The 15,738-nt window shown below is 37.3% G+C and overlaps 2 protein-coding genes across 5 annotated transcripts in view; one reads left to right on the top strand and one right to left on the bottom strand.

Annotated features, from left to right (window-relative positions):
• Nucleotides 1-8,392, top strand: part of LOC134542110 (PDZ domain-containing protein 2-like) — a 388,063-nt gene extending 379,671 nt beyond the window's left edge. For all 4 annotated transcript variants that reach the window (XM_063386060.1, XM_063386064.1, XM_063386063.1 and 1 more), the window contains one exon: nucleotides 1,321-8,392. In XM_063386060.1, the coding sequence (XP_063242130.1) occupies nucleotides 1,321-1,481 (161 nt within the window). In that variant the 3' untranslated portion in view covers nucleotides 1,482-8,392. The remainder of the gene's footprint in view (nucleotides 1-1,320) is intronic.
• Nucleotides 6,607-15,610, bottom strand: LOC134542111 (uncharacterized). Its single transcript, XM_063386065.1, has 3 exons — nucleotides 12,353-15,610; nucleotides 12,087-12,230; nucleotides 6,607-11,996 (listed from the first exon to the last, which is right to left on the bottom strand). Exons 2-3 carry the CDS (start codon nucleotides 12,209-12,211, stop codon nucleotides 10,799-10,801), a joined length of 1,323 nt encoding a protein of 440 aa, XP_063242135.1. The 5' UTR covers nucleotides 12,212-12,230; nucleotides 12,353-15,610; the 3' UTR covers nucleotides 6,607-10,798.
• Between the last annotated feature and the right edge of the window lie 128 nt (nucleotides 15,611-15,738).

The following is a 15,738-nucleotide window of genomic DNA, read 5'->3' as shown; positions in this document are numbered from 1 at the left end:
TGGTTTATGAACTTATTAGCTCCAACTAGATGCATAACATGAATTGTCCGAGTTAAATTATATGCAGGTATAGAATCGTATTAATTTTTTTCAAACTGTTCATTCTACAGTTTAATGAGAAGATGTACTGTGTGTGCAAGGTACAGGATAAAAATATTGGCGGCCCCAAAATTGAATTGCTTATTGGCCGTGGAATTGCTAATTATTGTGAAGCCCTGCATGTGGATTTTGTAGGACTTTGTCTAAATGCCTCATAGAGTCTTTTGATATATTCATCACCATCACCTGTTCCACCACTTCTTTTGTGATCATGGATGCTACCAGTTTCTGGGTAATGTTATTTATTGCCAGTCTCTTAGCACATTTACAATAAGAGGTTACTATAAAAATGTTTTCGGTACTTGAGTCTGGGTGACTGATTTAGTTTCAGAAAGCCATGCCATACAATGCACACACTCATGAAAAGTCACCATTTCTCAAACAAGTGACTGATCCAAATAAAGACTGCAAATTATGCAATATGTTGGTGCAGAAGAAATTCCACAGTTTTACATGAATTTTCATGAAACTGCATGTAACTAACTCAATTAGTTCTCTCACAATACATTTTCAAAACCCCTTGCGGACTTTAGAGATACACTGTATATCTGTACTTCATAGGTAAAGAAATCAATATCAAATATAGTTGACACCATGTCGTGACGTACATATTCTGCTATATGTATTGGTATTAGAGTACTTACACCATTACGTCTTGAGTGAAATTTTATATACAAAGGCCTGCAACACTAATATCAAAAAAAAAAAAAAAATTACAAATTAAAACATTCAACTATTTATCTTGAAAAATATTTTTCTCGTCTTAAAGAGAAATTCAAGAGTAATGTGTTAAAAAAAATTATAAGCAAAACCTTCCGACTATTTAATAAACCTGAAAACAAATCAAGTTGAAACAAAACAAAAACTTTCTCACCTGAAAAATTATAATTTTTGTGACATGGGTTTATATTTATAAAAAAAAACATTTTGTAGTATTCATGCATTTGTATGCAGTGGTGTGCCCAGGATTTTGCTCTGGGGGGGGGGGGGGTCAGGCAGAAGGCTAGGGCCTTTCCAGGGGGCCTGAGGGGTATGGAATACCCTCCAGCTAGGCGGGGGTCTGGAGGTCCTCCCCCGGGAAAATTTTGAAAAATACGTGTTCAATATTGCTGATTTAGGCTATCTAAAAATACTGGCCGTAACTTCATAAAAGTCAGCTTGTCGGGAGGGGATGCTTCGTATATATCCGTTTAACTTGTGTGGGTTGTCGTGTGGTGGCAGGCGACGAGATCCTGGCGGTGAACGGCAAGGCCCTCCACGGACTGAGCCACCAGGAGGCCATCACCGTGTTCAAGGAGATACGGGTGGGGGAGGTGCTACTGCACATCGGCCGCCGCGTCCCCAAGAGGCGGCGCGAACCGCTCCAGCGACCGCTCGCCTGAGCTGGGCCGACAAATCCCTGCAGTGGAAAAACTCTTCTGAAGAATTAGTGTTTACTGACTCTCTCGCCACATGGGGGGTTACTTTTAATGTGTTCCAGCTTCACAGAAGTGGTCTCTTCCTTGTTTTCCCCCTCCAGCGTTAACGTTTCTTTTGATCAATTTCCTTGGCAACACTTCCCGTCTTTAATGCATAGAGTATATGTTTAATTCTAATGTCACATGTTGGTCAAATTTTTTTTTATTTCTAAGATCAAATTATTTTACTCTTAAAAATTTTCAGTTTTCATTGTAATTTTTGCTTAATTTTTTTAATGTTTTTTCCGCCCCTTCTTTTCTCTTCACTCAGTAGCAGAAGTTGTGGCAATTCAGATTATTGTTGCAGTGATAACTGTTTTGTTATAGAGATTTGCTTGGATCTCATGGCTGTTTCATCTTTGTAGGTCAGAAGGTAGAATAACACTATACTTTTAAAATTAACTTTTTTAACTATTTTTTATTTTAACATTTCCAAACATACATACATACCTTCATACCTGTGTTCAGTTACAATTGATTCAATCCCCATATTCCCTTACGATGAATCATCTCTGTTGATCGTTTTCTCAAATTTTTTCAGGTGATTTCCTAGTTCACATAACAACCACTGTAGAAGACTCCGCATGAAGTATGTTTGAGGTTTATTGCTTATCATGAGAGAGATCACAACTTACACAAGATCTTATTCCCTGAAATAGGTCTCCCAATGTCTTTCAGTTGTATCTTGAAATGGCTCTATCATTCTTGATATCAGTAAAGGTGTCAAGAACAAATAGTGGCTTTCAAATTCTAGGAACCAACATTTTGAGTATCAGGACTTTTTACACTGCTAAATTTTCTTTGAATTTTAAGATACCTATATAACTTTATTGTTTGTTATAATTATCATCTTCTTTATAATTTAAAATAATAATTATGAATTTATACAAGTATAATTTTACACTTTCAAGTATAGAACTACTTATTAGTGCACAACTGCACATTAAAAAAGGCCACACAAAATAAATGAAATTTCTGTTCCTAACACGCGAGGCATTCATGAGAGCTTTAAAATCTCACTTAAAAATGTCTTTTGATATCCCTGATTTTTGATTTATTATTTTACATGCGTCATGTCAGGAGTTGGTCTTAATTAAAAAATTGTTATCTTCAAATGTGTTACTACCATGCGATTTAGAGAGAAACTTTTCGAACACACAACTACAGCCGCACTGACCGAATTTCTCAGTCTTATCTACGGACGTCTGTATGTCTCCCTCCTGCCCGCAGCCACTGCTCCTGCCATTCCCCCACCCCATGTTCCCTCCCCGACTTCCTCTCCACCGCTTGGACGGCAGGAGGAATGGTAGCCAGCCCCCCGTTCCCTTGCACTGTGTAAACCCGCGTGGCCTAGCTACTTTTCAACATTCTATCGAGGATCGAGGATCTTATAGACGTTTTCTGTAATAAGTTTTTATAAAGACAATGTTTTTACAATGCGCTAGACTTTAATGTTGGTTCGGTGCAAGGGGTTGCGTGAGCAGAGCAGTGGTCTGGTCCCCAAGGCCGGCGGCGTAGTTGCTTTGTGTGCAATGGGAACACGCGAAGATAGCAGGAGCTCTTAGTTTCTGTGCAAGAAGCAGACAGCGTACAAAACCTTTTTGAGACAAGATTCTCGTAAAAAGAATCTTTTCTCAAAAATGTTGTGCATTTGTTCGAAAACTAGTAATTCGAATGAAATAATGTATTTGAACAATAGATTCAGAATGTAATTACTACCTACTGAAAGTAGTGGCACCAAAGGTTCGAGAGGTTTCAATGAATTTTCACCCACCGAAATTTGGACATTTACAAAATGTTTCTTTCAAATAAATTTGCGATCATGTTAATTACTCATGCGTAAAAACTTAGTGTTTATAAATTTATTATTTTTAAAAAAACTCATTGTAAGATTGATTAATTTGTTGCAACATAATTTTCAATGAACAGTTTCTGAAAAAAAAATTGGTTTAATGAGAAAATATAGCCTGAAAAGCACATATGTTTTTAGGGAAGAACATTCAAGTTTACATATTCCAATATAAATTGTAACTTAATGGTTTGTAGTGTGAAACTACATCTAAAGTTTCAATATCATCACAATAATAATCTTTCATATACTGCTTGTAGCAATCCTAGTAAAGTTTGTGGCACCCTCTTGTTAGGGAAAAGAATTCTGATTAAACTTGGTTCTTGATTAGGTGTATCGATAGCCTACTGCTGTTAAACATTTGTTACTGGGTCGTATGGTGTGCACCAGTGTTGTAACCAGACACCTTGCTGTGTTTCACTCGCAAATTTCCACTTTGTGAAATTTGGTGCAAAGGGTATGCATTCCAAATCATAAATTCACACCTACTGAGTTTCAGTTTTAAGTGTTCAGCTTGGCACACAGATTGGTTTGCCAAGTGTGTTTTAGCTGCTGGAACACTTTTCGACATTTACATCATTACGTAATCATTTTTAATTCAAATAGTCAAACAACAGTTTGTATGACGTAAGAATTGAAGACAATGTATTTGTATCATTTTCCAGTTTACTCAAATTATTGCCACTTCATGAGAGATTTTGCAGGCTCATCCAAGTTATTTATTCCAATAACGACCCAAGAAAGGTTAGGTAAAATCATTGATTGTGTGTGTGTTTTTTTTGTTTTAGTTTCAGTTTGTTTCAAACAAATGATTGTCATTAATTAAGCATCTTCTGTTGTTTAGTCTCTTACAAAAATTTATATAAGATACTAGAAAGTAGACAAGGTACATAATTTATATAGAATTTTTTTTTGTACTGATTATAGTGACATGTTATATAATGTCTGAAACAAAATTGTGTGTGTAATAATTTTTTAACGATGCTAACAATGAAAAAATTTATTTGTTGTAGGCTACATGTTTCATTCAGAATTTGGGCTTTTATTCTTCCAGTTAGTATTGTTTTGATTCAGACTGCTATATTTCCATGGTCCAAAATGAAAAACTATGTTTAATATGAGAAATGTCTTCCTCATTGCTAGATCAGGTACTTTTCTTACACCACTTTTAGATATCCAACAAATTATTGCTGCCAATGTCACAAATTCCTTTGTACTAAATGATACCTGCTATAATTACCCTTTTAAAGAGTGCCTGTGCATACAATATTGCTAGGGATAGTAAAATTCACATTTTTATTCAACTAAACCAGACTGCAGCAAGAACATAAACAAGTCAGTGTTTATGTTCTTTGAATCCTGCCCCCTTTTTTTATCGTTAAAATTAAAATTATATTTACTCGTACTAAATATAGAATTTTTGATTTTGATTTTTTTTTTTTTTTTGTTCTTCAGGTGTTTAAAACTACCCATGATCCAGTGATATGTATTTCAAATGTTATAATGGTAATCTTCTAGCCTGTTTTTATATAATAATGAAAATGTCGCAGGTTCTGACTTATACCCATTACACTCATACCTAGACACACACATCCTTGTGATAAATGTAGTATCACCCTTAACGTCAGTTTAAATAATAATGTGTTGGTGAATAAGTACTGTGTGCATTTTACTACGCATGATAACACATCAGAAATATGGCAGCGACATACAGACTGTGTAACCGGAGTCTGGAATCACAGGAGTGGGGATATACTATTCAAGTCGAGTTGAGGTTTGAATAATTTACAAGCCAACATGTATTAACATTAATTATTTTGTGCAGTGTCTTCTAAATTGCCCAATTACAGTAGCCTTTTTTTTCTGTGTTGCCAACTGTTTGTGAAAATCAAATACCGGGAAGGAAGGTGATATACATTATTTCAGAAGTCTGACATTTTCTTTGTCAATATTCCATTCATCCCTTATTCAGTGATACATCACCGATCATCCCCATCTCTGTTGAGGGTGTGTTTCTTTAATCTTTTGTTCCTCAAACTGGTGCAGCTGACTTATAAGGATCTAACACATCCCTCGCACATGCTAAGTCAAGTCCACTCTTCATATTACTCTTTGCTGTGAACTTGCTTCTTGCATAGTATTTCAATAGTCACAGACTGGAAACCATTCTGAGGAACTGGATCATATACCCATGCTCACTTATTACGTACTTCCATGGAAAATTAAGACTACAGAAGACTGTGTAATAATACATGTGCTGTTGACCATGTGCAGCTTAAGTAATTGCTGAAAAATATATACATTTAAGCATTAGCTTTTTACATAGGTAGTTTACGGAAGGCCATTTATTAACGTATTTTGGAGTTGTAAATACAGGTCGTAGCACCGAATATTCTGCACAACATTCAAGTGTGTTAATTAAAAGTGTTGAAAGTTTTGTAGACTGATTTTTCTGCATAAGAACTTGATAAAATGAAATACATACTGTACATAAAACTAGCTTCTGTGTTTTTTAGCCACCATACTTCTTGAGGGCCTACTATACTGGTACATGTTAAATGTTGGTATGGCATAGGAAACATTTACAAGTTCATCATTTAATATTTCTGCATACAAAATTAAAATTAGTTACCATGTATTTTTACTGTGTAAAATCTCAAAACATTTGTGAAAGTAACAACATGCATATATCATAAAACACTTTGTAAACATGTAATCTACTGTTGAAAATAAAATATAAGGTAATTATTTTATGTACATTTTATTCATTTACATACTCTGTAACTGACATTATTTTTTGTTGGAGTACTTCAGTCATAAATGGTGGTATTCGAAACATAGCGGCATACCCCCATCCCGAACCCAGAATAATTTTTAGATTTTCTCCAAATTCCTTATCATAGTTTACCAAATTTTCTAATGTAATATTTTACTGCAGTGCTATAGATAATAGGTCGTTTTAGAACTACAAATAAAATGTACTAAATAGTTAAATTGTTAATATATTAAAATTATATTAAAAAATTTAATTTGGCCCTCCCCTGACCATCATTTTGGATCCGCCTATGTATTGAAAACATATAATGCTTCTTTTATAATGAAACGTATTGTTTTGAATGACAAAGATACAAGTACGTAATTTTCAATATTCTTGCAATGCCTTAAACAGAAATGTTTATTCGCCATGAAGATGTACAATAATTTTTGGTGTTCAAAATTAATGTGAATATTTCTGTATCCTTTATAAATCTAATAACTGTTGATAAGTATTAAAAAAAATGTTCAGAACTGCTCTATTTTTTTTAAATTATATTTTTTGGAGTTACTAAAGGTTTTAGCTTGTAGGTACTGATTTCAATACTTCAATACTTTGAGGGCGTACCGGTGTTGAGGTGAAAATATCGGTGGAAATTAATGGGCGCCACCACGTGAGGGGGCACGTGGACCCGGCTGAAAGACTCTAACTCAGGGCGTTACGTGGCCCGTGTGCGGCGAGATATTAGCCCTCCAAATGTTATACGCAGCTCCTGTCCCTACCTAAGCCCGCTCTCAGCGTCGGGCACGCTTCTAATTACCGCAGTGGGCTCTCAGGGCGTCCCACACGCCGCTGACCAGGTTAGGGACCCACGTGGCCCCCCGAACACAAAACACGTAACACAGTTAATTGGCTTTTATTCTACTCACGGTACACGTCCTTACACGATCCTCCACTGATACAACTTTAAAACGCCCGAGGCACGAATCAGATTAGGTGAGGAGGCGAACCACGCACGTGGCCGCCTCAAGCCGTTACTTAATACACCGATGAGATAAAAACTCCGAAGATTGAATAATTATTACTTAAGCAGTCTCTCCGGCCGAGAGAGGCCCCGAGGATGAAAAGAAAGCGATTTGAATAAATTAAGTTACAGAATTACTACTCGGTGAACCAACGGTGATGTCCTCGGGGTGTCTGCAGAGACGTCCGCTCTCGACCGGCTGTAGAAGGAGACTGGGCTGAGCTCATGGCTTGCGGGTGGCAACATGGCGTCCTTCGCGCCGAACACAACTACCGTTACAACTTGGCTGTAGCGTGCCCCGGGTTACTATTATAAAATACATAAATCCTTTTACAATAATTATTAGATTACTTCCATGTCAAGACCGTCTGTAATGATTACTTATAAACATAAAACAGGGTTCAAATGAGTTTCATGTTAGTTCCTCCGTCGCCCGCTAGGGAGCGTCCTTGTTCGTGCTTGGACTTATAAAATAATAAAAGATCATGAAGCTATTAATTAAAAGACACTCACATGCATAGCCATCGTTACACTGTTTTGGGGCGGAAAGAAAAAGGATTACAATATTAATTAACATATTTAGGGGTGCGGCGCACTGCAGCTAAGCGCCCTCTTGCTGTAGTTCGTGGCGCGCAGTTTGAATCGCACACGGCTACGTACGTCACGACACAAATGCCGGGTAGGAAAGGTGGTGGGAAAGGGAACGGAGGATGATCAGGCTCGTGGGGCGAAGCCCCGGCTGACGTCAACTTGAATGCAGTGGTGAATGCTAATGGAAGCCTGCATCAGTCAAAAGGAAAACATAAGGTGGTACCTGTATTTAATTCAGAATCTAATATAGGTCAAATGGAAAATGTGCTTGAATTGCTTAAATTAATGAATAAATAACAGAAATTATGGCCTCTGATCTTAAAAGTGGGCTGCACACTCACCGCAATTGTGCACAGAGCAGCAATGAGATTGGAGTGTTATAATAAAGATGTGTAAAGTGTTAGCATACACCTATACCGAAAGTTCCATGCCTAATATTTACACTGAAAACATGCTCCTAAATATGTACTTTGAAAGCAAACTCCGGAATTTTAAGGGCGCCGTCTGCCCGGGTACACACACGGTGCGCAGAGCTTCAGGAAAACAAAACGATTTGATAACTACTCAAGATATCTGAGTGGGGTCAGAGGTTTATTTGTGTTGGTGAAGCGGGATGATAAGTGTGATGCTCGCTGGTGCTTCTAGCGTGGTATCGTCTCTAAGCACAAGGCTCTGAACTGGCACACATTCTTCTCGTCATGCATAGGGCAGCTATGATAGTTGAGCAGTAACTGTAACATTAGATAGCGGAGAAATGAAGATAAAGGTGCAATGCAAGTCCTTTGAATGCTTTCAAGATTCTTTACATGATCTTTCATGTCTAAAAACTTTTCTGAAACCCCGTGTTTTAGACATTCTTACTCTTCGAAAAATACAGTTCAAAAACAAATTACAGAAACAGATTTAATAATCCACTCTCAGCGTATTCTTAAATGCTTATTGTAAACACAAAAATCTTGTCTGATATTTTTGATAGTTTACAACTCACATAGTGTTTTCTGTAGCTCTACATACCGTTTGTGTGCCAAGGTAGGTGTGCCCTTTAAAAATACATCTTTGGAAAAAAAATTAGAAATATTTATTTGCAGCTCTAAAGACATTTATGAGGGCCGTTAAAACTTAATACAATCAGTGCTCATTTATTTGTCATTCTTCGGTTCAGCAGTCTTTTTTTTTTTTTTTTTTTTTTACCGTGGAAGCAATGTGATAACTCTTTAGAAATAATTTTTCATATGCAATTTTTCCTTCTATGGAGCAGCTTATTACAACTATAATGAATATATTTAATTAATAATTTTTTCTAGATTCATGTAAAAACTACTTCGATGTTTGATAATCCTGAAAAATTGCTAATCCATCATGGCTGTGGTTCGAAACTTTCCAGATTAAATGTCATTACTGTATTTAAATATCTTTAGATTTAGTGTAAGTAAACACCTGGCACGCTTGGTGTTTATTGAACCCTTTAAATAATTTTTTTTTTCTTGTTTGTGTCTTATTTTGTAGGAACCCAATTTTTCAACACATTGTAACAGATCAGGAAAGGTTTTATAACAAAATTTGCATTGCTGGTTTAAAAGTTTGACTGGCAAACTTTTCTGCCCTCAAACCTATTTTATATTGTAACTTGTATTTGTGAAATATGAATGAAAACTTGGTCAAAGATGTCCCAAACAATACATACTTAAGTCTTGTGGCATACGTTTAAATGGAAGTATTAAATTAATATCAACACTTCAACAAAGAATCGCTGTACCATTGCTGAGTTATTTAATTACCTAAAACCAATAATATTTTCTAGGCATTACTTTTATTTGACACACAGGTACCACCATTAATTGTAAGTACCGTAATCTGGGGTGACATTGGTACACTTATTGAGCTTTTCTTGATGTAATGTAACATAAAAATGAAATGGCATGATCAATTATATTTTTTTATATACATCTATACCTCTGCTTGAGAAATATATGTGGGTTTTCAGCATACATGAAAAATATAATTTATTAAAAAATATTTTCTTTGTACTAATTTCACCCCACATTTTGGGGTGAGATTAGTACATAAGGTTTTATAACTTGTTTAACATGGCCATATGTCACTGTGCCTACTTCACTCCAAGGAACTTTATCGCAACTAATGAAAGAACATAGTAAAATCATTTTTAGCTTTTTTAATGTATTTTTACAGTTTATAATTTGCAAAAAACAAAACAAATGTGTTATGTTAAACAGGAAACACTGACCTAAACATTTCACCCAAATGTCTTCGTTTCAAACTTGTTCATATTTCAATGTTGATAGGTAACTAGCATTAAAATGTAAATAAATTGATATACCAACCTTAATATGCTACTTTAACTTAATAAGTAAACAATATAATATTGTACAAAAGTATGATCTTAACGTTTTACAGGAATCATGAAAAGACCCCTGGTGGAAGAAAATGATTTTGGTTCAGGGATTGTCGAAATAATTTCCACACTCCTAAACCATATTTTGTCCTCTTTGTCGGGCCATACCCAAAACTTCTTTTTCTTTTGCATGCATTTTACTTCAAATTCGTTTGCACTCTTTTCCACACTTGTAATCTGCCCAGGATACAATTTGGTGTCATGATAATTAACAATCACAAAATCACCAACTTGCAAAGATGAAAATGATGGTTGTTCTGGTGGCGCTGTGCTATGGTGTCGATCACCTTCCAAAGCTGTTACTGCATCATTACTGGAACCGGAATGTGTTGGATTGTCTTCTTCTGAAGAATTAAGACCCTCTTCATTGCTGTCAGTACATTCACTATTCTCATCCCACAACGTCTCACAGGTTCTTTTTCTTCTACTCTTTCTTCTGTTGTTTGTTGCTGTATCATTGTCATTCTTTTTTTGTTTGGTAGGGAGAACTTTCTCAGCAGTCCTTGTAGAGGAAGTATAGGAAGTACCAACTTCCACTGCATCACTTCCTTGGAGGTCAGCAGCTGTGATTCCTCTACCCGGAATCAAACTGAGTTTGCGTTTTTTCCCTTTACTTGGCTCCAACAGTTTCTTCTCGATTTTTCTTCAGAAAATCCATGAAACTTTCTTGCAGCTTTTCTGTGTAGTTGGGAAGCTTATCCATTGCAGAATCACATAATCTATTCAACACTTCCTCTGGCTTCAAAGGAAAAATCCCACATTTGCGGAATCCAGACTTCAAGTTTGTTTCAGCCCTTTCGCTGATGCTCTTCATCAATGTAGACAGCAAACCAGGAAAATCCTGCTTAGGTATAGTACCGCAGCATCGCCCATAGGGTGTAGTTTTCCACTCATTGAGGATTTCCCTCCATTTCACCTTCATTGGACGAAAGAATGCCACATCCAATGGCTGCAGGAGGTGCGTTGAGTTGGGAGGAAGAGCTACAAAAGAAATGTGATGCTGTTCACAAAGTCTCAAGACATCCACATTGAAATGTGAACTAAGGTTATCACCCAAAATCAGTTTCTTGCCAGGCTGCTTCTTTAAGTGAGGAAGCAGGAGGAATTCAAACCAGTCGTGGAACAACGTTGAATCCATCCAACCCGATTTACTTCTATTGTACCTGGTCCCTGGTGGGCCTCCTTCTTGCCATGTTGAGTAGATATGCTCCGCTTTGTAAACCACGTACACTGGGATGAGCTGTCCAGCAGCATTGCCACAGAGCATCAGTGTAGTGCAAGCCTTTGTGGCATTCCTAATTCTCTCTGGATATTTTGTACCCCTTTTTACCAAAACCTTAACATTGCCAGGATCGTCCACTACATTCGTCTCATCATAGTTATAAATGTTTGTCGGGGGGACACCTTCCAACTCTTTTTTAAGATGAACAAAAAATTGCGAAATTGTTTCTTGATCGACCCTTGCTCTTGACAGGGTTATGTTTTTTGCCATTCTTGCTGAAATATCTGGATGACGTTTAAGGAAGCCTAATATCCAATCATTTCCAGGAGTATTGTTGTTAATCTCAAAAATTTTCACCTTTCTGCCCATTTTTGTAAGGTATGATTTCACAATTACCTTGAGGTCAGTTGTGGTCACAGGAAAACCGAATGTAGACATTCCAATGATGTGTGCTGCAATGCTTTCCTCTTCCTCCATGGAAAATACTGTCTGTCCTCCAGAACATCTTGTAGGTGTTTGGGCTCCATCAGGTGATGACTTTGTCATTTTCAGACGAAACACATTTGTATTAAGTGGGATTCTGTACCTGTAAACATATAAAGCCAATTTAAGCATTATAGACAAGATGATTACCGGTATGGAAAACTAGGGTACCTTCACACTACCATTAACTTACATTTCAGAGGCTTTCTGTAGAGATAATTTCTTCTCAGCAACATCTCGCAAAGCCTTTTGCAATTGCTGTTCGCTGTAGTTCCTATAAGGACGGCTGCCAAGCCTCTTCACATACTTTCTTGGCATGCTGGTACATGTAATGTGCCTGACACAAAAAAAAAGATTGTATTATAATCTCACCCCTTAAGGTTTTTACATTTTATATATCCTAACCTCAAATTGTTTTACAACATAACAAAGAACTTTTATAAATTGCAAAATACTTACCAATATATAGTCAATCTAATGCAGTGTGACGCCGTCCCCGTTGCCTGATCTGAATTTTACGTGAATTTGATAGGTTCGATGAATTTTAATCTCAAGGGCTGGGTTCCTGGCCTCGTGGCTGCAGGCAGGGACGCGTCGACAAAGGGCTCCCCGGGCTGTTATGGCCTCCCAGGACGCCTTATTCATAAAACACACGCGTACTTTAAGCTGTTTTATTCCGTCGCACACTTTACACGTTACACGCTCACTCAACTGGCCGCTTCATCGTCGACCTAAGCTCCGCGCACACCACCCTCTATTGGCGGACTTCTTACGGCCAAACGGTAACCCGGTGGCAAGTACGTTGAAGGGGGTTGTTCACGGCGACTTGCGAGTGGGGTGCACAGGCGCACGATAAACCTGTTCCGGCCTATGTGAAAGTCCGCGGACGCAACGTGAAATGCGTGGGCGATTGGTCCAGCAAAATTACTTATTATAACACACTACACTATAGTCACTGTGGTTAGTCCCGCACAGATGGGTATACAAAGGCGGCTACTCCGCATGGTGGCTGGGGCCACGTTGCGCTGGGTACGGGCGCGGTTGTATCCTGCAGGATATCACACGCACGACCGTGGCACGTCCCAGTTAATGACTCGTCCTTACACTTAGGTACGCGTTTTGCGCAGTGCCGCCCCGCGTGGGCGAAGAACTATTCCCCGAGAGGGGATTTCACTGGCGTGAGGCGCAGGTGCCACGAGGGGTCACCTAATTGATTACGTATTACCAGGGACCGGAAAGTTACTTTTAACCCGTAATCGACACACACAAAAAAAATTACATTAATGACACGCATGGGTCCCAGGGACCCAATTTTTTTTCTTCTAGGTTTCTGTTAAGTATGTTGCTTGTTTAAGAAATTGAAAAATACGTTTGAATTCTAACACTTATTACCTTTAATGACAAAAATCTGTGTTTTAAAATACATTTAACAAACATTACAAAAAATAATTTTGAAATCAGTGAATTTGTAATTTTTTGTTGAATTGTTATTTTTAAGTGGAACTATATCTTGGTTTTTTAATTATGTTACAGTATCAAAACATTATAGTCTTATAGTCAATATATGTCTTTATCTTCAGGTTTCACAAATTTTTCGAAAAGATAATACACAAAAAAAATTGCAGCTCTTTGAAGGCTCTTTCATAACTGTTCAGAAGTCCATACTGCTTTCCTTGTGATCACATAAATTATTACTAAACATATCACCACAAAACAAAGGTATAATTGGTTGTAGTCCATTATAACAACTGGTTTTCCTGTCGACTCGTCAATGTCTTTGGTATGATGCATTGTTCAAATCATATTCACAACTTTTCCTTTTTTAGGAACAAAGGAAACTAATGTGATTCTTCCAGAGAAACCATGTAAAGAAGATGATACTTCTCTTCCTTTAGAGTTGACAAATGCTGCAGGTAGTTCACGTTTATTTTTTTTTATGGTCCCTATGTATGTAAGGTTCATTTTGTTTAGCTCATTGACAAGTTCTATTGACGTGAACCAATTATCACCCGTAATATTTCTATTGCTTCCTTGAATAGGTTTTGCTAATCTCAATACCACCATTGATGGAACTAACAAGCTAGATTTTGATGTAGATTGCTGTCCTACAGTTTGGCCGCAGTACACTTCAGCATTCAAACAATAGTGCAATTTGGCATCTGTCAGGATAAATATTTTTATCCCATACTTTCTGGGTTTCGAGGGTATGTACATGCGAAACGAACATCTTCCTCGAAAACCAACAAGCATCTCATCAATAGTTACGTACTGACCTACTGAATAATTGCGCTGACACTGCTCTATGAATTTCGCAAATAACCATGAGATATGAGCAAGCTTATCTGACTGCTGTCTTTCAACCCGTGTTTTTGAATCATCAAAACGCAAGCAGCGTAGTAGAAAAAATACTCTGTTGTATGGCATTACTGCACGAAAAATTGGCCTTCCAGTCCCATCTTTAGCATATACAGCCAACAGATCTTCATCATTCGATTTGAAAGCACCCCACAGATAACACAAACCTAATAGGGCCTTTATTTCAGTCACATCCGTTTCATGGTGATACGACAGTTTGTTGATACCTTCAGTTACAGAAATTATTCTTTCGTTAGTCCGAAGAACAATTTCTTGTAGCATTTCAGCTGTAAACAAAAGCTCCCAAAATGCTATTGGGCTTGGTGTTCCTATCTGGCTAGCTTCTCCTTTTATACCTGGTAAATGACATCTTGGTATGATGTTGTGCTGTGGTGTTCTACCTCGTATAACTGAATGTTTTGACCATTTCATTCTGTTTTTCCCATAAAAATAATTTGAGCCTTCAGACTCACCATTAGTGTCCTCTTCATCTTCACTTTCATCCGTTCCAGATTCATGTTCACTTACTTCATAGTCACTATCTGAACCACTAATGTAATCAGTATCACTTAATGTTCGGCCTGCAGCTGCCAAAACTTGATCTTCATCCGAACCTCCATCCATATTGCAAAACTTAGTACAGAAAACGTAGTTGTAAAAGTTACCTAACTGACACACATGGGTCCTGAGGACCCAAACATACCTCTATAGCGTCAACAAGCACCTGCAAAGGTATAAACACCACACCAGTCCAAGGCCGACTGAGGGTTAGGAAACTACCTGGATGGCTGGGCCAGTGCTACAAACCCTCACTGACGTAGAGCAAAATTAAAATTTCCACGGGTCCCCAGGACCCATGTGTGTCGATTACGGGTTAAAAAGTAACTCAGTTACAGTTACAAATACTCCATTGGAAATGTAACCCTGTTACAACTACAAGTTACACTACTGAAAATAAACCAGTTACAGTTACAGTTATGAGAAAAGTAACTGTAAGTTACTTTAACAGTTACTTTGTGAAAAACTAAAAATGTGATACGTAATATTTTTATAATTAATTAAAAGCTAATAAAACATATTGTGTTTAGTAAAGATATATGTTTATTTAAACTAAAAATTTTAAATAGGTTTTAAATTGCATTGAGTAATTAGTTCACACTACAAAATTGTTCGCAGCACCACACAACAAGCATTTCACAATAAGGTTATTTTTATCACTCGACCGAACTTCGAAAAAATTAGAATATGAAGGCCACGGCAACGAAAATTCTGGACTGCTTTCTCGGCTTCTCGCATCATTAGATTCTGTCATTGGTTTCGCGCATGTGCACAGGTAGGCTAATTAATTAAACAACACAGCAGTAAACCCGCATGTCTAAAATATTAAAGAAATGACAATCAAAATACGAGCGCAGGCTAGCCAACAGCAGTTTTACAAGTACAAGCAATACCATCGCAAATAATATGCTCGTCGGGATTTTCATTCTGGG

The sequence above is a fragment of the Bacillus rossius genome, assembly GCF_032445375.1.
Source record: "Bacillus rossius redtenbacheri isolate Brsri chromosome 4 unlocalized genomic scaffold, Brsri_v3 Brsri_v3_scf4_2, whole genome shotgun sequence".
Taxonomy (NCBI): domain Eukaryota; kingdom Metazoa; phylum Arthropoda; class Insecta; order Phasmatodea; family Bacillidae; genus Bacillus; species Bacillus rossius.
Note: the sequence above shows the minus strand (reverse complement) of the source record. Positions and strands in the feature narration are given on the sequence as shown.

Excerpts from the sequence above, each read along its gene's own strand:
- LOC134542111 (XM_063386065.1), bottom strand. The coding sequence starts at position 12,211 with ATGCCAAGAAAGTATGTGAAGAGGCTTGGCAGCCGTCCTTATAGGAAC. Across the intron at positions 11,997-12,086 it reads CTACAGAAAGCCTCTGAAAT|GTACAGAATCCCACTTAATA; the intron begins GTAAGTTAATGG and ends ATATGTTTACAG.